At 50.3% G+C, this 24,253-nt stretch overlaps 1 protein-coding gene across 6 annotated transcripts in view; it reads left to right on the top strand.

Annotated features, from left to right (window-relative positions):
* PSD2 (pleckstrin and Sec7 domain containing 2) overlaps positions 1-23,501 on the top strand; it is a 66,988-nt gene extending 43,487 nt beyond the window's left edge. For 3 of the 6 annotated variants that reach the window (XM_021084876.1, XM_021084878.1, XM_021084877.1), the window contains 8 exons: positions 11,770-11,859; positions 13,102-13,145; positions 14,193-14,383; positions 14,557-14,627; positions 14,996-15,153; positions 16,043-16,187; positions 17,317-17,460; positions 21,309-23,501. In XM_021084876.1, coding sequence (XP_020940535.1) covers positions 11,770-11,859; positions 13,102-13,145; positions 14,193-14,383; positions 14,557-14,627; positions 14,996-15,153; positions 16,043-16,187; positions 17,317-17,460; positions 21,309-21,518 — 1,053 coding nt within the window. In that variant the 3' untranslated portion in view covers positions 21,519-23,501. Of the gene's footprint in view, positions 1-11,768; positions 11,860-13,101; positions 13,146-14,192; positions 14,384-14,556; positions 14,628-14,995; positions 15,154-16,042; positions 16,188-17,316; positions 17,461-21,308 lie in introns of all 6 variants that reach the window. The other 3 variants (XM_021084873.1, XM_021084874.1, XM_021084875.1) reach the window with 1 other exon arrangement.

Consider the following 24,253-nt stretch of genomic DNA (forward strand, 5'->3'; position numbering starts at 1 on the left):
CAAGGTTGGGGCAGAGACCTGGAAGGTCAGCCGGAGGCAGCCGGAGAAACATCAGGGAAAAGGCTTCCAGGCAGACGACAAGCGAGGCTGGTTTCTGCCTTGTGGCTGTTGTGAACCGTGCTGCCGTGAACAGTGGTGTGCAAGGTTTTATTAATCATTGGTTATTATTAAATGAAAGCGGCTTTGCTGGGTTTTTTTACTTGTGCCCGCAGCGTTAAATAAAAGAATCTTTAAATTCTACAGGGCTTTACAGTTTTGAAAAGTTTCATATCATTTCATATAATCCCATAGTAACTCCTTTCCCCCCACTGCTGTATCGCTCCGCCCACTTCCCTCTCCCCACTGGTGACCACTAGTGTCTTCTCTCTTTCTGTGGGTCTCCTCCTTTGTTGGTTTATTCACTAGTTAGTCGTATTTATTAGATTCCACATATAGATGATATTACACAGTGTATGTCTTTGTCTTGTATCACTTAGCGTACGTTTTTGTTCGAGCACCTGTTTTCAGCTCTTTTGAGCGCATACCTGGAGTGGGTCCCTGGGTCATGTGTTTACCTTCTGGAGGACAGTCAGAGTGTTTCCATAGGGCTGTAGTCTGAGCCCAGGTGGGAGATGATGATGGCTTGGGCGGAGAGGGCCGTGAACTTGGAGAGGAGGGACGGATGAGGGGGCCCAGGTGAGGGGAGCCTGACAGGACTTGCGGATGGGGCTGATCAGGGGAAGAGAGGGGTAAGGACGGCTTCAGCGTCTGGCTGGATGGTGGTGCTCTTCCCTGGGATGGAGAAGGACCTTCTGTAGGTGCGTGGAGGGCAGGTGCGTGGGAGAGCTGGGGCTTGAGGCCCATGTTTGACCTGCCGTGTTTGAGATGCCTCTTGGACGTGAACATGGAGATGCCCAGGAGGTGGCATGCACGGGAGGGATGGGGTGAAGAGGTCACTGTCATCTGGATGGTATGAAAGCCACGGGACTGGCTGAGTGTCTCAGGAAGAGAGGCAGGCTGGTGGCCTCGCCCCAGGGCCTGGTGTTACCCAGACATCAAGCAGAGCAGCAGGAGAGGCGTTGAAGCAGCTGTGGAGATGGAGGAAGACCAGATGTGTGTGGCATCTCAGAAGCCAAGAGAAGCAAGAGTTTCAAGGAGAAGGGAGTGGGGAGTTCTCTTGCAGTGCAACAGGTTAAGGATCCAGCATTGTTACCACAGCGAACTTGGGTCCCTGGTGTGGCGAGGGTTTGATCCCTGGTCTGGGAGCTTCTCCATGCCATGGGTGTGGCCAAGAAAAAAAAAAGGAGAGATGGGAACAGCCAATGGTGGAAAAGGCTGCACGAAGTCAACAAGGATGATAACAGAAAAATGACCTTTGGGGTTCGAATGGCCATCATGGGTCATTATCATTGGATGGTCTGGGTCATTGGAGACCTTTACAAAAGACTTTAGGTGGCATGGAGAGGATACATGCCAGGCTGGAGTGGGTGGAGATGAGGCTAGAAGGTGAGGAAGCAGAGGCTGTGGAGAATTCTTTTGTGCTATTTGGCTTTGAGTGGGATCCTGAAATGAGCCAGTGGCTGGAGGGGTCTAGGAGGGACTGTTTTAAATCTGACAAGGGCGTGCGTGTGTGGCACTAGGATCCACCCAGCAGACAAGGAGAAACTGGCTGATGCAGGAGAGAGAGGGGACAATTGAAGCTTTCCTGGGGATGAGCAGTAGGGCAGAGGTGGAGAATGGCCCTCGCTGAGGGCGGGAAAGCTCACTTCCCAGGACAGTAAGCTGGAAAGGGCGAGTTTAGCCCCCGGACAAGAGAAGATGGCAGCTTGGCTCAGAATTGGAGGTGGAGACAAGGAGAGAAGTTAAAAATGCGTTTGGGGAGTTCCCTTGTGGTGCAGGAGGTTAAGAGTCTGGCGTTGTCCCTGCAGTGGCTTGGGCTGCTGCTGTGGCGCGGGTTGGATCCTTGGCCCGAGAACTTCCACATGCTGTGGGCTCGGACAAAGAAAATGTGTTTTGGGTGTCCCGTCCCTGGCAGTGGTTACCGGAGTGAATGTTGGGGTAGAGCAGGGAGAAGCATCTGGGATGAGGCCAGCAGAGGGGAGGCGACAGGTGGGAGAGGCTGTGCCACGAGCTTCCAGGCAGAAACAAAGATGCGGTGTTTTTCAAGAACGGCTCAGTTTCTCTCAACACTTGGGTTGCTTGAAGGTTAGCAGCGGGCCTGCTGCGGAGGTGGGCTGGGGCTCGATGGTGGAGGACTCAGGGACAGCTGGACGGGTTGGGATGCTATTCTGAAGACTGGGGTGTGGGGGCGGGTCTGCCCATTCTCAGATGGTGACCAAGCCTCATACAAGAACGTGAAAGGAGCGCCAAGTATACCTCAGGTTTGGTCTAGATGTGCAAACAGTGGTGGGGCTTTCCCCGCCCCTAGGACTGCTGACTGGCCCCACCCCTCGCCCTGAAGGATGCATCTACTTTCTTTGTGCTCAGTCTGTCTCATTCTGCATCAGAGGGGAGCCTTAAAGCCAGGCTGGGACTCTTCTGACCTGCGGGCCGCACGGGCAGGTCACCGCAGATCTGTGCAAAAGGCCTTGGCCTGGGGCCGTGGCCAGACCAACCATAACTCTTGTATTTTTAAATTTATGGCCGCACCCGTGGCATGTGGAAGTTCTCCGGGCCTAGGATTGAATCTGAGCACTGCTGGACCGGGGAATCGACCTGCACCTTTGCAGCGACCCGAGGCGCTGCTGTGGGATTCTTAACCCATTGTGCCAGAGCGGGAACTCCCCGTAACTCTTTTCTGATCAGAGACAGAGGCTATAGGGACAAGTTTGAGAGTCAAGGGCAGGCCAGGAGCCCTTCAGATCCAAATGGGGCTGGGAGGAAGGGAGGAACTGGGAACCCGAAGGTCCCAAATCATCCACTTCCCTTTGGCTTTGGAATGTTCTGGGCCACATGTCCTCCCTCCCTCCCTCCCTTCTTTCCTTCTTCTCTTTCTCCCTCCTTTCTTTTTCTTTTCTGGGTACATGTCTCTTTGCCTGGTTACTGTTGTTCTATTTTAAATCAGATAATTTACCCAGTGCGATTTCACTTCTTTGCAATCGATGGTCTTACTTTCCCATCCGGAGAGAGACTGATTTTAGTAAACGTTTCACGTGGACTTGACTGTGCTCTGCAGTTGTTGATTATAACGGTCTATGTGGGTTGATAAGGTCAAGTCTCTCATTGTATAGTAAAAATCTTCTATGTCCTGAACGATGTTTTATTGTGGCGAAATACACAAAACGTACGTTTACCTTGTTAACTGTTTTAAGGTGCACAATTCGGGGGAATTACACACATTCACATAGTGTGCAGCCGTCACCACTCTCCAGTTCTAGAACTTTTTCGTCACCCTAAAAGGAACCCCTGTGCCCCTTAGTGGGCACTCCTCATTCTCTCCTTCCTTCGGCTCTTGGCAACCACTAATTCGCTCTCTGTCTGTATGGATTTGCCTGTTCGGGAGGTTTAATGCAGATGGAATCACACAGCATGGAGCCTTTTGCGTCTGGTTTCTGCTACTTCCTGTGGTGTTTCCAGGGTTCATCCACGTTGTAGCACACGTCATCATTTCATTCGTTTTTATGGCCCAATTATATTCCATTGCACGGGTAGCCACCTTTTGTGTATCTGTTTGTCTTTCAATGGACATTTGGATCGTTTCCACGTTTCGGATACGGTAAATAGTGCTGCTGTGAACCTTTGTTTACAAGCTTTTGTTTGCCTGTTTTTTTCAGTTCCTAGCCCACCAGCTGCATCATATGGTAATTCCATTTTGACCTTTTTGAGGAACCGTGAAACTATTTTCCACAGTGGCCAAACCACTTAAACTTGCCCCCAGCAAGGTACAAGGGTTTCAGTTTCTTCATTTCCTCACCAACACCTCTTTTCTTTCCTTTCTTTTTTTGGGGGCTGCACCTGTGACATATGGAGGTTCCTAGACTAGCGGCTGCAGCTCTGCCGGATCCTTAACCCACTGAGCGAGGCCAGGGATCAAACCTGAGTCCTCGTGGATGCGAGTCAGAGTCGTTTCTGCTGCGCCTCGGTGGGAACTCCTCTTTCCTTTTTAATGATAGCTGTTCTCGTGGGAGTGAAGTGTTATTTCATTTTGCTTTTGATCTGCGTCTCCCTTAATGACTGATGATGCGGAATGTCATTTCATGTGCGTGTTGGCCATTTGTATGTCTTTTTTTGGCGAAATGTCAGTGGACATTGACAGTGGTCCTTGAACACAAGGACTTTGCCCATTTTGGGGCATTTTATATTTTTATTAAAATCGTGGTAAAAATAAAAAATTGTGGTGCAATATACCTAAGGTTTACCATCATCATCGTTTTTAAGTGTATAGTTCAGTAGCATCAAGTCTCTTCGCGTGGTCGCGCAACCCTCTTCAGAGCCTTTTCATCGTCCACCCCTGGGGCCCTATCCCCGCTGACAATGCCCCTTCCCTGCTCGCCTCCCCCTCAGGCCTTGGCAACCGCTGCTCTACTCTTTTCTTTTTCTTTTTTTGTATTTTTAGGGCTGTACCTGCGGCATGTGGAGGTTCCCAGGCTAGGGGTCGAACTGGAGCTACAGCTGCCGGTCTACACCACAGCCACAGCAACGCCGGATCCGAGCCGTGTCTGTCACCCACACCACACAGCTCACAGCAACGCCGGACCCTTAACCCCTTAACTCACCCAGCGAGGCCAAGTGTGGAACCCTCATCCTCATGGATCCTGGTCAGGTTCGTTACTGCTGAGCCGCAGTGGGAACTCCTTGTTCATTTTTTAATTGGGTTGTTTGTGTTTTTGTTGTTGTTTTAAGAATTCTTATATTGGAGTTCCCATCGTGGCTCAGTGGTTAACGAATCCAACTAGGAACCATGAGGTTGCGGTTCGATTCCTGGCCTCTCTCAGTGAGTGGGTTAAGGATCCGGCTTTGCCATGAGCTGTGGTATAGGTTGCAGATGCAGCTTGGATCCCGTGTTGCTATGGCTGTGGTGGAGGCCAGCAGCTATAGCTCTGGTCCAGCCCCTAGCCTGGGAACCTACATATGCCACAGGTACAGCCCTAGAACAGACAAAAAAAGAAAAAAAAGAATTCTTAACTATTCTGATACTATACCCTTATCAGATATAATGGTAGAAAAAATTTCCCATTCTGTGTGTTGTCTTTTCACTTTCTTCATAGTGTCTTTTGGTGCACAAAAATTTTTGATTTTGCAATCCAATTTATCTATTTTTTCTTTTGTTGCTTATTGCTTTGGTTTCACATCTAAGAAATGATTGCAAAGTACAAGATCAAGATTTAGCTCCATGTTTTCTGCAAAGAGTTTTATAGTGTTGGCTCTCATGTTTAGATCTTAGATCCATTTCGAGTTAATTTTTGTATATAGTGTGAGACTAGGGTCCCACTGCATTCCTTTGCTTGTGGATATTCAGTTGTCCCAGCACCACTGGTTGAAGAGACTATCCTTTCCCACTGGATGGTCTTGGTGAACTTGCCCAAAGTCAATTGCCCCTAGTATTACAACTGATAGATGTGTATCAAAGTAACACACGGTACACCTTAAACTGACACAATGTTACCTGTCAAATTTAGTCAATAAAAAAATCATTTGACTGCATACGTATGGGTTTATTTCTGGAGTCTTAATTCTATGCCAGTGGCCCCACTGTTTTGATTAGTCTAGCTTTGTAGTAAGTTTTGAAATCAGAAAGCATGAGTCTTCCGTCCTTGTTCTTTTCCAAGATTTTTTTCTTACAATTCCACATGAATCTGAGGATAAGATTTTACATTTCTGCATAAAAGGCCATTGGGGTTTTGATCGGAATTGTACTGAATCTGTAGATGAGTTTGGGAAGTAACTATATTAACTATCTTGATTAACCATCTTAACTACACTAAATCTTCAATCCATGAACACAGGATGTCTTTCTGTTTATTTATGTCATTATTTTATTTCAGCGATCCTTTTTAGTTCTCAGTGTACAAGTCTTTCCCCTCTTTGGTTAAACTTATTTTAAGCTATTTTATTCCTTTCGATGCTATTGTAAATGAAATTGTTTTCCAGATTTCATTTTGTGCTTGTTCATTACTAACATATAGAAATGTAATTGCTTTTTGTGTGTTGACCTTACATCTCACAACTCTCACTTGGTGATTCTTTAGGATTTTCTCCCTCCTCCATTTTATTTTTTTATTTTTTTGTCTTTCAAGGGCTGTACCCACAGCCTATGGGAGTTCTCAGGATAGGGCTCGAATCAGAGCCGTAGCTGCTGGCCTACACCAGAGCCACAGCAATGCTAGATGCTAGCCACATCTGTGACCTACACCACAGCTCATGGCAACGCTGGATCCTTAACCCACTGAGTGAGGCCACAGATCGAACCGCCTCCTCATGGTTACTAATCAGATTCGTTTCCACTGAGTGATGATGGGAACTACCCACTGCCCCAATTTTTAAACATTTTGTTGAAGTATAGTTGATTTACAGTGTTGTGATAATTTCTGCTCTACAGCAAAGAGATAGAATCACACATATACACACATCCATTCTCTCGCAGATTCTTTTCCCACATAGGATTTTTTTCTATGTAAACGATCATTTCATTCGTGAGTAGATATCATTTTACTTCTGTCTTTCTAATTTGGATACCTTTTATTTCTTTTTCCTGTCTAATTACTCTGGCTGGAACTTCCAGTACAATGTTGAATAGAAGTGGGAAAGTGGGTATCCTTGCCTTCTCCTGATCTTAGGGGGCAAGCTTTCAGTCTTTCGCCTTGCTATATGATATTAACTGTGATAACTGCCTTTTAGCATGTTGAGCAAGTTCGCCCTATTCCTAGTTTGTTGAGGTTTTTTTTTTTTTTTTTTTTTTTTTTTTTTTTTTTTTTTTTTTTTGTGAAAGAAGTGTTGAATCTTGCCAAACACTTTTTCTGCGTCGATTGAAATGATCATGTGTTTTTTCCCCCTTCATTCTCTTAATGCGGTGGTTTATGTTAATAGATCTTATGTGTTGAACCACTGTTGCAGTCCTGGGATACATTCTGCTTGGTCATGGTATATAATCCTTTTAATATGCTGCTGTTTGCTAGTATTTTGTTATGGGTTTTTTGCATTTATATTAATAGGGGATATTGTTCTCTAGTTTTATTTTCTTGTGATTTCTTCGTCTGGTTTTGGTATCAAGGTAATGCTGGCCTTATAGAATGAGTATTCCCTCTTTAAATTTTTGGGACGAGCTTGAGAAGTATTAGTGTTAATTTTTCTTTCTTTCTTTTTTTTCTTTCTTTCCTTTTTTGTTTTGTCTTTTTGCCATTTCTTGGGCTGCTCCCGCAGCACATGGAGGTTCCTAGGCTAGGGGTCGAATCGGAGCCATAGCTGCCAGCCTACGCCACAGCCACAGCAGTGCGGGATCCGGGCTGCGTCTGCAACCTACACCACAGCTCACGGCAACGCCGGATCCTTAACCCACTGAGCAAGGCCAGGGATCGAACCCGCAGCCTCATGGTTCCTAGTTGGATTCATTTCCACTGCACCATGATGGGAACTCCTAGTGTTAATTTTTCTTTAAATATTTGGTAAACTTCACTGATGAAGCTATCCTGTTTTGGGCTTCTCTTTTGTGAGGTTTTTGATTATTGATTGAAACTGCTTCTTTTTAGACATATTCCATTTTCCTATTTCTACTTGAGTCATTTTTGGTAGTTTGTGTGCTTCTAGGAATTTTTTTCAGTTTATCTAGGTTATCTAATTTTGCTATTAATTGATTGTTGTTAACAAATTCTTTAGTATTCTTGTTCTTCCTGTTGCTAAGAAAGCAGTGTTAAAATCTGCAAAGAAGACTTTTTTTGGTTTTCTTTTTGGTTTCCTTTGCTGTGCAAAAGCTTGTCAGTTTGATTAGGTCCCATTGGTTTATTTTTGTTTTTATTTCTATTGCTTTGGGAAACTGCCCTGAGAAAATATTCATAAGATCGATGTCAGAGAATGTTTTGCCTATATTCTCTTCCAGGAGTTTGATGGTGTCCTGTCTTATATTTAAGTCTTTAAGCCATTTTGAGTTTATTTTCGTGCATGGTGTGAAGGTGTGTTCTAGTTTCATTGATTTGCATGCAGGTGTCCAGGTTTCCCAGCAATTCTTGCTGAATAGACTTTCTTTTTCCCATTTTATGTTCTTGCGTCCTTTGTCAAAGATGAGTTGACCATAGGTGTCAGGGTTTATTTCTGGGTTCTCTATTTTTTTCCATTGAATGTAAATGTCTTTCTCTTTTTGGTTCTGTCAATTTTTGTCTTTTATTTTTTGAGACTGTGTTAGTAAGAGCATACAAATTTAGGATGCTTTTGTCTTTTGTCTTTTTTTTTGTCTTCTTAGGGGTACACCTGGGCATATGGAAGTTTCCTGGCTAGGGGTCAGATTGGAGCTACAGCTTTTGGCCTACACCACAGCCACAGCTATGCTAGATCGAGCTGCACCTGAGATGTACACCAGAGCTCATGGCAACACTGGGTCCTTAACCCACTGAGCAAGGCCCGCGATAGAACCCATGTCCTAGGATACTAGTGTCCTGTGGATACTAGTTGGTTTCCTTACCCCTGAGCCATGATGGGACCTCCTAGAATGCTTATATCTTCTGGAGATTCACCCTTTTATCATTATGAAAAGTCTCTTTTTATTTCTAGTAATGCTTCTTGCCTTCAAGTCTATTTTGTCAGTTATTAGCGTCGTTATACTGGAGTTTTTCTGTTAGTGTTTGCATGTGTATCTTTTTCTATCCTTTTGCTTTCAGGATTTCTGTTCCTTTATATTTAAGAGGTGTCTATTATATCATATATTTTCATTAAAAATCAAGTCTGATCATTTCTGCCTTTTAATTTTTTCCATTTAATGAATTACAAATGTATGTGAGTTCAAACATGCCAGGTTATTCTTTCTCTTTGATTCATCTCTTTTGTGTTGCCTTTTTTTCCCTCCTTTCTTGCCTGCTTTTGGATTACTTAAGTATCTTTTTATAATTCCATTTTCCTGAAGTTCCTGTTGTGGCTCAGCAGAAATGAATCCGACTAGGAACCGTGAGGTTGCGGGTTCGATCCCTGGCTTTGCTCAGTGGGTTAAGGATCCGGCGTTGCCATGAGCTGTGGTGTAGGTTGAAGACTCGACTCAGATCTGGCAGTGCTGTGGCTGTGGTGTAGGCTGGTGGCTACAGCTTGGATTTGACCCCTAGCCTGGGAACCTCCATATACTGTAGGCGTGGCCCTAAAAAGACAAAAAGACCAAAAAAAAAATTCAATTTTCCTGTTAGCTTATTAGTTATGAATTCTTTTAGAATTCTTTCTGTGGTTTGCAGTGTGCATCCCTGACTTATTAAAGTACTTTTATTGCCTCCTGGGAAATGAAGTACCCTTAAAACATTTTAATTTCATTTATTGTCCTCTCAGCTTATATACTACTGTCATAATTCTTTTCTTTTCTTTTCTTTATTTTTTTGGTCTTTTTGCTTTTTTAGGGCTGCTCCTGTGGCACATGGAGGTTCCCAGGCTAGGGGTCTAATCAGAGCCGCAGCCGCCGACCTACACCAGAGCCACAGCAACTCGGGATCTGAGCCACATCTGCGACCTACACCACAGATCACGGCAACGCCAGATCCTTAACCCACTGAGCAAGGCCAGGGTTTGAACCCGCAACCTCATGGTTCCTAGTTGGATTCGTTAGCCACTGCGCCAGGACGGGAACTCCTGATTCTTTTAGATACTACTTATCTCTTTCTGTATTTTATTCCCCAGAAAACTTCATATCATGACCTGACAAAATATTCATTTAGATGTAGCATCCTTTTTGTTGCTCTTCGTTCCTTTCTGCCTCTCCATGTTTGCATCTGGGCTCACGTTCCTTTTGTCTGAAGGACTCCCTTGAGTATTTTCTGTCTTAGGTTTACCTTTTTTGTTGAGGTATGACTGGGGTGTGTCTCGGGGCTTCTTACCCTTGGTGGGCCCCGAGGTCCACTTTTTGTTCTCTCGTCCTGCTGATCACTCAGTTGCTCAGCCTTTTGGCCACTGTTTGAGAATCGACAAATGCTTCAAAGAGGAACGCTGCTCCTGTCGGGCTCTCCTCGCCGTGCTTCCTTTCTTTGCAGGGTGGCCAATGTCTTCACACAGGTGTTTTAGTAGTATTTTGACCGGCAGTTGGTTTTTGATGGGAAGGTTCATCTGCAACTAGACAGTCTGTCATGACTAGGGTTGGAAATCTTGCCTGGTTAGTTTGTGATTTTGCAACCCTGACTGATGGCCGGGGACTAGTCCATGTGTGGAACCCAGACGATATTATTGGCCTTGTCCCCATACTCCTCCGTTATGAATACGCACAAGTGGCTATATATACGTGTACACACACACACACACACATACGTGTACATGTGAACTATGCATAGACGTATGAAACATACTGTATTCGCACACACGTATAAGCATTTCTCCTTAACCCTTTGGAAAAGGTGTAGAAAATTCTTGCTTGTCAGCTACTTATAAAAAGCTTTCTATCATTGTTTTCGGAATTATGTTCTGTGGTGTGTGAATAGCCCCTGGGATGTTCATAGAGCCTCTTTGCTAAAATGTTGCCAAGGTCAATAACTTCGGGAACCTACATGGTCTCCTCTCTTTGGAGACTGTTAATACACAGAAGCACATTAAAGACTCTGAAACATGTGAATAAAATTATTTGATTACAAAATCTTTTTGGGGGGAATTCTTTTCTCACCTCTAAGTGAATCTTGGGAAACACTGACTTTTAGCAAACCTCAATCCACAAAACCCTATACCAGCAATATCTGGTGGCCCAGGGTCTTTGTCTTCTCAAGGGTGAAGAGCCACCAAATGTGGACACTGCAGGGAGAGCCTGAACGGGTGCACGTATGCACCTCAGCTGCTGGGTTTGGAGGGCTGGAGCCCCTCTTCTAATCAGTGGTCCAAAAAGGAAGGCAGAACGTTGGGGTACAGTCACCTGCAGCTCTCTGTTCGTGCCTCCTGGAGTCAAACCACCTGCCCGGGTTCCTGTGGTCCCAGTGCAGCTCAGCATGGGGTACCCCTGTGTGTTGGTGGAAAGTGATTTTTGATTCTCTTGAGACCAAACCCTCCCTCACTTCATGTACCTCTTGGAGGTCTTGCCGCCCCTCTGTACAGGTGAGAGGGTGAGACAGTTGTGACGGAACACACAGAGCTTCTGCTCAGGAGCCGAGAGGCCTGGGTTCAAGTCCTGGTGCTGTGTGACCTTGGGAGAGTTAACCATGGAGTAGCGGGTGAGAGCACGGGCTTTGGTGTCAGGCACACTCAGCCCTCTTCTTCCTTGCTGGGTGATCATGGGCACGTCACCTCACCTTCCTGCACCTCAGTTTCCTTACCTGTCGAGTGGGGATATTGATAACACCCACCTCCCCTTGTCTGTGTTGAGAGAAAGAAATAAGATAATGCATGTTGAGTACAACACCTGGAACCTGCTAGGCACCAGGCACATGTCTGCTCTTATAATACTTCATCTAAGCTGACTCCTCCATCCGGGTTTGAGGAGAACCCCAACCTCTCATGCTGCTGGAGGACCAAATCGAATCTTGAATGCGAAAAAGAGTTCTGTAAACTCTTGGACACAGAGGGAAATCCAGGCAGTCTTTTTTCATCACTGCCCTTGATGCCGCCCCATCGCTTGTGGCTGGGCGGGGCGGGGGGCGGGGACCACGCCAGCCTCCATCCCTCCTCTCAGGCAGAACCCTTTCTCCCTTCCAGAACATTGGCAAGAAGATGTCCTGCCAGCAGTTCATTGCCAACTTGGACCAGCTGAATGACGGCCAAGACTTTGCCAAAGACCTGCTGAAGGTATAGCTTGCCTGGGGTGGGGGGAGAGGAGAGAGGTTTCTGCCCCCACTAAACCCTGATCACCCACGGCATATGGAAGTTCCCAGGCTAGGCGTTGAATTGGAACTGCAGCTGCCAGCACAGGCCATAGCCACAGCCACAGCCACGCTGGATCTGAGCTGCATCTGCAACCTATGCTGTGGCTTGCAGCAAAGCCAGATCCTTAACCCACTGGGTGAGGCCAGGGATCAAACCTGCATCCTCGTGGATACTAGTTGGGTTCTTAACCTGCTGAGTCACAACGGGAACTCCAGATTCTTGATTCTGGGGTCAGGGTCAGGATGACTTTGGGACAGAGACAGAGACCATTTGGCTCAACTCTTGACTGTTCCCCGAGTTAGGCAGAGGAGTAGGCTTCGTGAGATTTGTTTTTAGTGATCTACCAACATTCCTACTGTCACGGTAATCCTCAACACTGCCACCCATTGTCACAGCTACCCTGGCCATCACCTCCACCTCTATACCCGCCACCACCTTCACCACAACCATCCTATTGTCACCGCGGGGAAGAGCCCACTCATTCCTTCATCATCACTAGGAATGAAGCGACTCTTTAGTTTTCTTTGAGGCTGAAGCGCAGGGTGGGCCTCTGGGGCCTTTCACGCCTGGTCAGTTCTCCATCTAGGAGGCAGAGGAACAGGTTTTTTGGGGGTAGATGATGAGTTCAGTTTTAGACAGTGAGTTCGAAGGACCTGGGGATACCAGGTGGGTAGTTGAATAGTGAGTCTGAAGGTCAAAAAATACACATCGTCTCCATCGCTCTTCGTACCATAATTATCTTCTTCACTGTCAAGAAGCACTTGTTAAGAGCGTATTTGTAAGTGAGATCAAATAATCCCAATGCCTTCACCCACCTATTTGCTTCTCCCTGTCTTCTCATCCATCCATCTACCCATCCAGCCACCCACCCTGCATCTCAGTCATTCACTCGCCCATACATCCACCCAGTCCCCCGTCACCCACACATACACTCCTGCCCAGCCCCCCACCCATTTCCCTGCCTACCAACTCAGCCACTCACTCAACCTCAAGTCTATCCAGTCATCTAAACAGTAACCCACTGGCCCAGCCCCATCTGATAAACAGGTGGGACTCAAACACCCACTTCGCCCCACTGGCTGTGAAGGTGCTCCCTCGCCGCATCCACGTTGCTGGAGGTCGACTCCTCACTGAACTCCTCTCTCTCTCTCTCCCCTCCCCCAGACCCTTTACACCTCCATCAAGAATGAAAAGCTGGAATGGGCCATGTGAGTAGTGCCCATGGGCACAGGTATGGGGAGATTGAATTAGTGGGAGCGGGAGGGGGTGGTTGGGGGTACAGGGAAGGCCCACCTGTTACTCTCCATGGTGCTGATTTCTCTGCCCAGGGCCCCGGTGACCCCCGTCTAGCTGTCCAGCTTCTGGAGTTGAGTTCCCCTTGGGTTCATTTTCTGCCTTGATAAGAAGTGCACACTGTTCACAGCTTTGGAGTTGATTGGACTGTGACTTTAGTTCCATGATGTTCACAACTGGTTTTCTGTTCAGGGGATATTGCCACTATTCCTAATATAGCTCTTTCCCCTCTGGGAGGTAGGCTAGGCACAAGGTACTGGTCCCCCTAAAGCCCCCATAATATGACCATGTTTAGGGGGTGATTGCTCTTGGCATTGGGGAGCAGTGACTGCCCCCTAACTTCTTCCCCTGCCAGGGCAGTGAGGCCTGGAGATGCCCATCCATCTGGAAAGAAGTGTGGTGACCTGGAGGGTTGGGGAGACCAAGAGGCTCTGGGGAGAGTTGCTGCCCCACCCTGCTGGAGTCCCCAGGGCAGCCTGGGTCTTCGAGTCCACATGAAGATCCCAGGCAGGGGTTGTTAGGAACCCCAACACAACTGGGGAGAGCTGGCATTCTCCCACGAGGGCTCCGATGGGGAACCTAGACTTCTGGGGCCTCATCTATTGGCCGCCCCTCCCCAAGCATGTCCTGGGGCTTTGGCAGCAGCTTTGGTCTGGGCTTTCAGGGTTGGAGAGAGACGGGAGACCAGGAAGGAAGCCTGAAGGTAGTAAGGTCTCTAACTTTGTGATCAAGGGGGAGGATTGGAGCTTAGAGGCCAAAAACCTAAGCTCAGAGGCCAGGGCTCAGAACCGAAGGCTCGGGAGAGGGGTCAGAGGTCTGGATCTGTAGTCTGGAATTGGAGGCTCCTTGGCTCTGCCCTCCACTGCTAACCGGCTTCCAAAGGAGTGTTTGCTGGGGGAGGGCCTATTGATGTGGGGCTGAGGCCTCCATGGAGCGGGTACTCAGGCCTAGTGTTTTCCCAGTGATGAAGAGGAGCTGAGGAAGTCACTGTCTGAGCTGGTGGATGACAAGTTTGGGACAGGCACAAAGAAGGTGACACGGATCCTGGATGGTAGCAACCCCTTCCTGGATGTCCCGCAGGCTCTCAGCGCCACCACCTACAAGCATGGCGTGCTGACCCGGAAGACTCACGCCGACATGGATGGCAAGAGGAGTGGGTGTCTGGCAGGGCAGGGGCAGGGGGAGGGATGCTGCTAGTCCAGAGGGTCTGCACCCCCCTTGGCCATTCTCTGGGGGTGCCTACACAGGAGGACATGTGGGGGAGGCGAGGGAGGAGATACTGGGGGGGGAGTGGTTGTGGCCACACTACCCGTGCCCCCTCCCCAGCGCCCCGAGGGAGGCGTGGCTGGAAGAAATTCTACGCGGTGCTCAAAGGGACCATTCTGTACCTGCAGAAGGTGAGCCACTGCCCCAGAGCCCTTACCTGGGAAGGGCCAGCTCAGCGCCCATCCAGCTCCTGCTTTGCGGTGCCCAGAGGGTCCTGGGCAGGACCTAGGGCTTAGGCAGATCCTGGGTCCGCCCCCATCCAGGGCCTGATTTGGGCTCACCGGTGCATTGGTGGTTTTGGGGAGGAATCTCTTAAATGTCCAGGGGTTCAGAGGATACCCAATGTAAGGACTCTTTGGGCTTCTGGGACCAACTGGGGTGCTGGGAGGAGCGCCTGTGTGATTCTTGTTGGGGGGGGGCATGGCCTCAGAGTGGCAGCGGCTGTGGGATGGATAGGGACGGTGGGGTCAGTGAGCCACAGCCTGACGATGGCCTGCAGGACGAGTACAGGCCTGACAAAGCGCTGTCTGAGGGCGACCTGAAGAACGCCATCCGTGTGCACCACGCTCTGGCCACCAGGGCCTCTGACTATAGCAAGAAGTCCAACGTGCTCAAGCTGAAGACGGCCGACTGGAGGGTCTTCCTCTTTCAGGCGCCGTAAGTAGGAGGGGGCACCCCCTCGCTCCCACCCTGGGCTCGGGACCCGCCCTGCACCCTCTCTCGTCCGCCTCCGGGGAGGCGCCCTTCGCTTCCCCCGCAAGAACGTGTCCGCTTGGCACCAACGAACGCTCTGGGCCCTCCCCGGCAGCAGGGCTTCTCAAGGGTGGTCCCCCAGCGGCTCCTGGAAAACTTGCTGGAAATGCGGTTTCTCTGGCCCCACCTTAGACCTCCTGAAAGAGAGACGCCGGGGACGGGCCAGCCGTTGTGTTTTAACCATCTCTCCATGTGATCCTGATGGGGACACTGCAGTCCCCTGTGGGCCCCATGGAATCTTTATGAATCATCCTCCGCTTAAAGTGGTGGGGGATGGGGCAGGGGGACGGATGTAAAAGCCTCGCCTGCCCTTTAAGGCCTTCCCTCCACCCCCCTGCACCCCATCTTTCTGTGGCTCGAGATTGGGGTTCCGTGTGTCAGAGGAGCTTAGAAGGGGGGAGGCTAGTAGGTGAGCTCAGGACAGGAGTGGACATGCCAGGCGAGGTGGGGGGCAGGGCCGGGTGGGGACGGCCCGTCCCCCGCGGCCTCTGACACCCCCCTGGGCCTGCTGGTCTCAGACGCATTGGCTCCGGGCCCTTCGCTGTGGACCTGGCTGGGCAGCTTAATTTTCACGTGAGAACCCAGGTCTTGCCTGGGAGCTGGGACAGGAGGGGGAGCTCCCCCCCCAGATGTGACGGGGCCATCCAGCCCCATCCCGCCACCCTCCCTCCCTCCCTCCTTTTGCCCACCGATGCGGAGGCCTCCGTGCCCTCTCTGTGCTGGGCTGGCGCCGGGTACTGGGGCGTCCCGTCGTGAGAAGCCAGCGCCCTCTCCCCTCCCGTCGCGTCCCCAGGAGCAAGGAAGAAATGCTGTCCTGGGTCCTCAGGATCAACCTGGTGGCTGCCGTCTTCTCAGCCCCCGCCTTCCCAGCGGCCGTCAGCTCCATGAAGAAGTTCTCTCGGCCCCTGCTGCCCTCCTGCACCACTCGCCTCTGCCAGGTACCAGCTGCTGGGATCCCGGCACCACCTGGCCCGGCTGCCTCCGCCCACCCGGCGCCTGTCCGGGGGGCAGATGGTACCTTCCATCTCCTGCACCGCCGCCCCCCGTTTGCAGAGGCCTGGCCGTGCTGTGGTGGGTGGCCTGGGTGTGCCAGTGGCGGTGTGGCCTGTGGGTTGTGTGTGTGTCTGGGCGTGAGTGGGAGAGGATGTGTGTGTCTGAGGGAGTGAGGGACAGAGAGGCCTGGCGGAGCCTTCATCCAGGGCTTTCTTGCTGCCGCCGCTTGCCCTTCAGTGTTTTGTTTCTAGTCCTCATAAAGCTCCACTCATCCGTTCTCAGGTTTGCGAAGGTTTGGGGAGAAAACGGCCGGTGGAGGCCACTGCCGCTGAGCTGGGCAATGGGCAGCGCCTGGCTGCGCGGCTGCCCAGGGCCCTTTCCTGCTGGGCCCTCGTCTGGAGTCTTCCCCACGGAGCCCCTGGGGCTGCACATGCGGTGCCCATGCTCCCCCACGCAGGTTTCTGTGTAGGCACATGTGCTGTGCACCCACAGCTGCATCACACTCAAGTCTGCACGCTCATGTGCCATCCAGGGCCCACCTGACAGAAAGGGGGCTGGCTGTTCTGTGGCGGGTGGGAGTGTACCTGCGCTTGTCTGTGAGGGACAGTGTCTCTGTCCCTCTTTGGGTGTGATCCTGGGTGTGCAGCCATCAGATGTGTCTGGACGTGAATGTGAGAGTGTGTGTCTCGTGTGAAGCCGGGAGCTGGAGTGGGCTGCCCCCCCCCCCTCCCCGGTCGGTGCATGCGTGTGCCTGCGAGGTCCATGGGAGCCGGCGGGTGTGTCCTTGTCAGGGAGTGTCTGCGTGCACACACAAGTGTGTGGCTCTGGCGTCTCCCGAGCCCGCCGGGGAGGCCCTAGGAGAGCGGGTGCCAGCGGCAGCGGGGAGGGAGGGAGGAGGCGGAGGAGCCTGGACGTGGCTCAAGCCCTGGGTATCCAGTGACCCAGGCCAGGCCCCACTTTCTCTTTGGTGAAGCGGCTCCTGTCCAGCTCTTTGGGGGCTGGATGAGACCCCCCCTGCTCCCGCCCCGTGACGTCCTGAGAGCGGATCTCAAGGTCCAGGACGTGTCTTTGCAGGAGGAGCAGCTGCGTTCTCACGAGAATAAGCTGAGGCAGGTGACTGCGGAGCTGGCTGAGCACAGGAGTCACCCGGTCGAGAGGGGCTTCAAGTCCAAGGAGGCGGAGGAGAGCCGGCTGAAGGAGCATTATCTCACGTTCGAGGTGCGCCCTTCACGGGCTGGGCTTTGGAGGACGGGCTGGGCCGCGGGGGAGGCGGCTCCGGTCTTCTACCTCCTCCCCCAGCCAGGGGCTCCTGCTTTGGGGGTCCCAACTTTGGGGCTCCCTTGAGGTAGTCAGGACCCATGGTCTCCTGTGGGCCAGTCCCTGCATAGCCTGGCTGCCAATTGTGTTTTTTGGTTTTTTTCCTTGTCTTTTCTTTTTAGGGCGGCCCTTGTGGCATATGGAGGTTCCCAGGCCAGAGGTCGTCACATCGGAGCTACAGCTGCTGGCCTGTGCCACAGCCACTGCAACGCAGGATCCGAGTTGAGTTTGTGACCTACACCACAGCTCACAGTGACACCAGGATACGAGTCAGGTTCTTAACCCACTGAACCACAATGGGAACTCCCTGGCTACCAGTTGTTCATCAAACAATTGCACCCTCTCCCTCCTTCCTCAAGCCCCTTCCTCACCTCCACTGTCCTCACAGGCCCAGCTTCTCAGAAAGCTGTTTCAACCAAACCGCAAAACTTTCAGCCCTCTCTGTGTGGCTCTCCCCCTCGCGTCTCCTGTGCGTTGTTCTCGTGGGTTTATCAGGCAGAGCAGCTCATTCTCCCCTCCTGGGCTCTTCTTTCTGTCCATCTTATCTCGTCCACGACCCTGGTTCTGCCCCACAGAGCTCTGCAGGCGACCTGACAGAGCCTCCCCTTTGCTGGGTGGAGGATAGGGGCCAGCTTGCGGGAGGAAGGCAGGGACCATCATGGACTGCCCTGCACGTGGGGGTGCACAGGTAGAAAAGAGGCTGAGACCCAGCCAGGGAGCCCCCAGAGCAGGAAGGGCAGGGAGTCGCCCACCTCAGGCTCCCCACTTCTGCGATGGTTTTCTGTTGCGGCGTCGGGGAGAGAGGAGTGCTCCCAGGACAGATCCTGACCTTTTGAAAAACCTAAGGCTTTATAGCATTTGGAAGCCTTCTCAGATCCACTCTCTCTGCAATGTTAGCAAAAACCCCGATGATTGCTAGGCGTGTTCCTCGACGGATTGAATCCTCCTTATTAGTTCCATCTTACAGATGGGGAAATTGAGGCTTGGAGAGGTCAGATCACTCGCCTGAGGTGACACATTAAGAAATGTAGGAGCCAGCAAAAAAAAAAAAAAAAGAAAAAAAAGGAGTGTAGGGGCCAGGATGCTGGGCCAGGCGGCTGCTTATGGCTCCAGAGCTGTGGCCTTCTCACCGCCCCCCACCCTGGCTTCATGGGGGGCGGAGGGGAGGGGAGGGGAAGCCAGACGTGACGAGTCTTTCAGCTCAGGCGGCAGAGCTGGGTGAGGACGGGCTCTCCTGGCCTTTAGTCCCGACCTCTCCCAGGACCGCAGCCTCCCCTGCCCGTGGAGAGGGCTCGAAGCTCAGAGTCAAGGCCTCGGCCCCTCTTAAGAGCTCACGGCAGCCTCTCTGTTCACCGCCTCACCAGCAGCAGCCGCGATCTTTGTTAATCTGATGGGTTTCACTTGGGTTAAATTTTTTTTTTTTTTTTTTTTTTTTTTGTCTTTTTGTTGTTGTTGTTGCTATTTCTTGGGCCGCTCCCACGGCATATGGAGGTTCCCAGGCTAGGGGTTGAATTGGAGCTGTAGCCACCGGCCTACGCCAGAGCCACAGCAACGTGGGATCCGAACCGCGTCTGCAACCTACACCACAGCTCACGGCAACGCCAGATCGTTAACCCACTGAGCAAGGGCAGGGACCGAACCCGCAACCTCATGGTTCCTAGTTGGATTCGTTAACCACTGCGCCACGACGGGAACTCCTGGGTTAAATTTTTAAACTTGTGGTGAGGGGGCCTTTGTGACACAGCAGGTTAAGGATCCGGTGTTGTCACTGCAGCGACTTCGGTTGCTGCTCTGGTGTGGGTTTGATCCCTGGCCCGGCAACTTTACACGCCCTGGGTGAGGCCAAAGAACACCAACCAACCAAAATTGTGGTGAAAAAACATAAAAGCCATCACTGAACCATTTTAAAGTGCACAGCTCAGGAGTGTTCATCCGTTCCCAGCGTCGGGCAGTCCGTCAGTCTCCAGGACTTTTTCATCTTCCCAGACGGAAATTTCCATAAGTATTAAACACCTTCCTCCCGGCCCCAGCCCCTGACAAGCACAGTTCTACTGTCTGTCTCTGTGAATGTGATGAATCTAGTACTTTGTTTAAGTGGAATCATGTGGAATTTGTGTTTTTGTGACGGGCCCGTGTCCCTTAGCATAATGTCTTTAAGGTTCATCCCTGTGGTAGCAGGTGTCCAAACTTCCTTCCTCTTTAAGACGGAATACGTGGTCTGTACTACATTTTGTCTGTCCCTTCATCGGCTGGGGAACATTCGGGTTGCTTTCATCTGTGATTTGCGAGTAACGCTGCCGTGATGAACATGGGCGTGCAAATGTTTCTTGAGACCGTGCTTTCAGTCCTGCTCTCACACCCAGAAGTGGAATTGCTGAGTAACGTTATTTTTTCACTTCTTGAGGAATAGCTGTAGCCAGACTGCTTTCCACTGGAGCTGTACAATTTTACGTTCCCACTCATTGTATGCTGGGGTTCCCATGAATTCTTCCAGCACATGCTCACCTACACACTTGTTATTTTCTGGGTGTTTTTTTTTTTTTTTTTGCCATTTCTAGGGCTGCTTCCGTGGCAGATGGAGGTTCCCAGGGGTCGAATCAGAGCCGTAGCCGCCGGCCTACACCACAGCTCACGGCAACGCTGGATCCTTAACCCACTGAGTGAGGTCAGGAATCGAACCCGCAACCTCATCGTTCTTAGTCAGATTCATTAACCACTGAGCCACAACAGGAACTCTCTTTCTTTTCTTTTTTTTTTTGATAGGAGTTGTTTTAATGCATGTGAGGTTGTATCTCATGGTGGTTTTGATGTGTGTTTTCCTGATCCTGATTTGAGCATCTTTTTGTGTGCTTATTGGCCATTTGTGTATCTTCAGTGGAGAAATGTCTTTTCAAGTCCTTTGCCCATTTTATTTTATTTAAAAAAATTTTTTTATTACCCAATGAATTTTATTACATTTATAGTTGTACAACGATCATCACAATCAAATTTTATAGCATTTCGATCCCAAACCCTCAGTGCATCCCCCACCTGTAACCTTGTCTCATTTGGGAACCATAAGTTTTTCAAAGTCTGTGAGTCAGTATCTGTTCTGCAAAGAAGTTCATTGTGTCCTTTTTTTAGCTTCCACATGTGAGAGATAGCATCGGATGCTGGTGTCTCATTGTCTGACTTCACTTAGCATGATCATTTCTAGGTCCATCCATGTTGCTGTGAATGCCATTATTTCTTTCCTTTTAACGGCTGAGTAGTATTCCACTGTATATATGTACCACATCGTCTTTATCCACTCCTCCTTTGCCCATTTTAAAATTGTGTTTTTGTTGTTGAGTTGTAGTTTTTTTTTTTTCCTTAAATATTCTGGATAGTAGACCTTTATCAGATTTATGATTTGCAATTATTCTTTCTTATTCTATAGATTACCTTTTCACTCTCTTGATTCAGAGAAGTTTTACATTTTCATAAAATCTCATTTGTCTGTTTTTACTTTTGTTGCCAGTGCTTTTGGCATAATATCCAAAAAGGTCCTTGTCAATGAATTTGGATTTTAAAAATCATGAGGGAAATTTCTTTGCTTGTCCTTTGTCTAAGTTTTTTGACTGGATTTTAATCTCCTTTTTATTGATTGGCGAGAGCTCTTTGTCTATCAAGGGAGTCAGTCTTTTGTTGTATAAGGTACAAATATTTTCTTGCATTTTGTGGTTTGTCCTTTGACGTTTGTTTTTGGCCTTTCTCTGCCCTTTCCCCAGAAAAGCCGTTATGAGACCTATATCCACCTGCTGGCCGTGAAAATCAAAGTGGGTTCGGACGACTTGGAGCGGATCGAGGCCCGGCTGGCCACCCTGGAAGGCGAAGACCCTTCCCTCCGCAAGACACACTCGAGCCCTGCCCTCAGCCAGGGCCATGGAACTGTGACTGGCAGCAAGGCCACGAGGGCTACCACTGGGCCTGATACTTAGCTGGCATGGATGGGCAGGCCCCAGAGTCAGGCCAACGCCCCCAGAGGGGTCAGTGAGCACAATTCCAGCCGGGGGCCACTCGGACCAGCTCCGGGCACTTGTTGGGCCGCCAGAGGGGTGTGGAGACGGAGGTGCCATTCACGGTGTTGCTCTTGCGTCCTGGGGCTGCTCCGAGCCTCGGCCCCTCTCCCCAGCCCTCACGCCCCTCTCCAGCACCGAGCCTCACCTGGGAGGCCCGTCGCGTGCATGCTCTGGACACCGTCTCACTGGAGAAGCGGGCCGGGCGGTCGGCTTCCCGCTGCTCCTCTTCTCCCGAGTTCCTCCCTCCATCTCCCCCGTTTCCAAGGGCAGGTCTTGCCCCCGGGGCTCCGCTGGGACTCCCATCCTTTCCCCTGCTCCCTCCCTCCGAGTTGACCAGCAGCAGGTCTGCAGACCACCAGCACTGTCGCCCCTCCCTCCCTCGGCCACCTCTGGAACCACACCCCGTTCTCCCGCCTCACGTGGCAGCAACCCAGGCCTGTCCCCCAGGGCCAAGCGGTCTCCGTTCGTGTGTGTCCACCTCGCCTCCCTCCGTCGAGGCCACTACTGTTTTCTCTTATACGGACGTACTTGCGGATATGTATGAGAATTCTATATATAAAAGGACCCCCTTTAAAGATGGGTTTGGAAGTGGTATCCGTTAGAGGATGAAATAAGAGGAAGGAAAAGCCTATTTCACAACGTACTTGTGAGCGAGGAGGGCTTCTCTCTGGCCCTTGGTGGCCCTGACACTCTGAGAGGGAAGGTAGTGATAGCGTGACCTCCTCTCACCCCCTTGTTCCCCCTCTTCCGGCTGACCTGTGACTTAAACTGCTCTTACAGTTGATGCTTTGGAATAAATCGTGTGGTGTGTGTGTGTGTGTGTGCGCGCGCGTGTGTACATGTGCACGCGCCACCCCATCTGTCCCATAGGCATCGTGGGGTGTGAGTGGGATGGGACCGTGGCCCTGTTTATATTTTGGTCTTTATGTTGGTGCTGCCAGGTCTCTGAGCTCCAGAGGTGGCCTCTTGTACAGATCTACTGCAATGGGAATAAAAGACATTCTGCCTTGCAAACAGCCACTCGTCAACAGGCCCAAAGATGTTTGGTGGGGGAAGGTTATGGAAACCATTGATTCTCGGTCTCGGGAAAAGGTGGAATGACAAGTTGTTGATTGTTTTTTAGGTTGACATTTCTTCCACTCTTCTAGTGGCTCAGAAACACTAGAGAAGGACATGTCTGCGAAGAACAGAGAAATCTGTCATGTGACGATCACAGCCTAGCATCCTTTAAACCCTGCGTTCTTCAGACGGAAGAGTGGTGGAGGTGATGGCACCTTCAGAGCAGCGGATCCCTCGTATTCTTTAGATGTCTGTAGCTGGGCCAGCAACTTGACCTCAGTGGTAACACATTTAGTTGATAAGAGAAGCCAGCCTTGCAAGTAAGTTCCCAACAGTTACCAGCCCGCTCCTGTTTGATGCAAGGCACGTGTGAGTCTATGGGGAGAGGTAGTGATTTAAAGCCAGATGATTTCATTTGGATCAGCTGAGTGTATTTTATAAGGAACCCATCTGGCCCCTTCCTTGTGCCGAGGGGAGGTAAGTGTTCATTTCAGTGAAACTGAAGGAGCGAGGTGGCCACATAAAAAGAAACCTCTCTGTACTTTCTCCACACTGTCTCAAAGGTTCTTTGATTTTGGGGGTCAGCTTCCCACCCCTCGCCTTGTGAGGGCGGGTGGGTGAAAGCAGAGGCGCAGGCCCAGCCGCTGCAGACAAGTGTGCTTCCCTGAGCGCTAGCTGTGCCTCCCAACGGTAAAAAAAATTTTTAGTTCACTTTCTTAATTGTATAATTATTTATTGTAAATTATATACATGTACTACTGTACTAAAATATTATGTACATTATAAAACATACACAAAAATAGAAATTTAAAAAAGATGAGATGAAAATAAATCTAAAGCAAAGTTCTCATTTTTTTTTTCTGCATTCTAATGGCCATCCTGTTCCCCCCACGACCTCCGCCCCTATTGATTTGCCCATTTTCCAGGACTGTCCAAAGCCAGAGCCTCGGAGGACTGCCGGTGAGCTGCAGTGAGTGGTTTGCGCCACCTGGTGGTCCTGGGAAATGGCTCGGGAACCCCTGGGGGCTGTCCCTTGATGACAGTATCACTTGAGCCTTCATCCTCGCATTCAACAAAGGGCAACAGCTCTGCACAGGGTGGTGGGTGCTGGGGATGCTGTGCTAAAAACCGGATTGACCAGATCCCTGTCCACACGGGGCTCACAGTCTAGTGGGGAGGGCAACAGGCAGTCGTCATTACCATTTGGGACTCTGGAAGGGCTGGGGGGGTGAGTCAGAAATGACCTGGCAAAGAGAAGAAAGAATTGGAGGGGTGGGGAAGACTGACCCAGGAAGCCCCCCCTCCAATTCTCCTGGGGGACAGGGGGGTAGTGGGAAAGTCACTTAACAGTCACTCTACACCTCTTCCAGACAAGTCACACTGAAGATGCCCAAAGGCAGAAACTTGAGAAGCCGAGTAGAAAAGGGGGCTCTCTGGCTGCACCTGCTTCTAGGTTCCATTGACATCTGTACTTGAATAGGTGGCTGATGGGATAAGGAAAGAATCAAGGAACCTTGATTAGGGCCTGGCCTTAGACTCCCAGCAAGGATCTTAGAATCCAGAGCAGATAATGAGGTACCATATGGGGGTCATGT

Source organism: Sus scrofa, chromosome 2 (genome assembly GCF_000003025.6).
Source record: "Sus scrofa isolate TJ Tabasco breed Duroc chromosome 2, Sscrofa11.1, whole genome shotgun sequence".
Lineage (NCBI taxonomy): Eukaryota > Metazoa > Chordata > Mammalia > Artiodactyla > Suidae > Sus > Sus scrofa.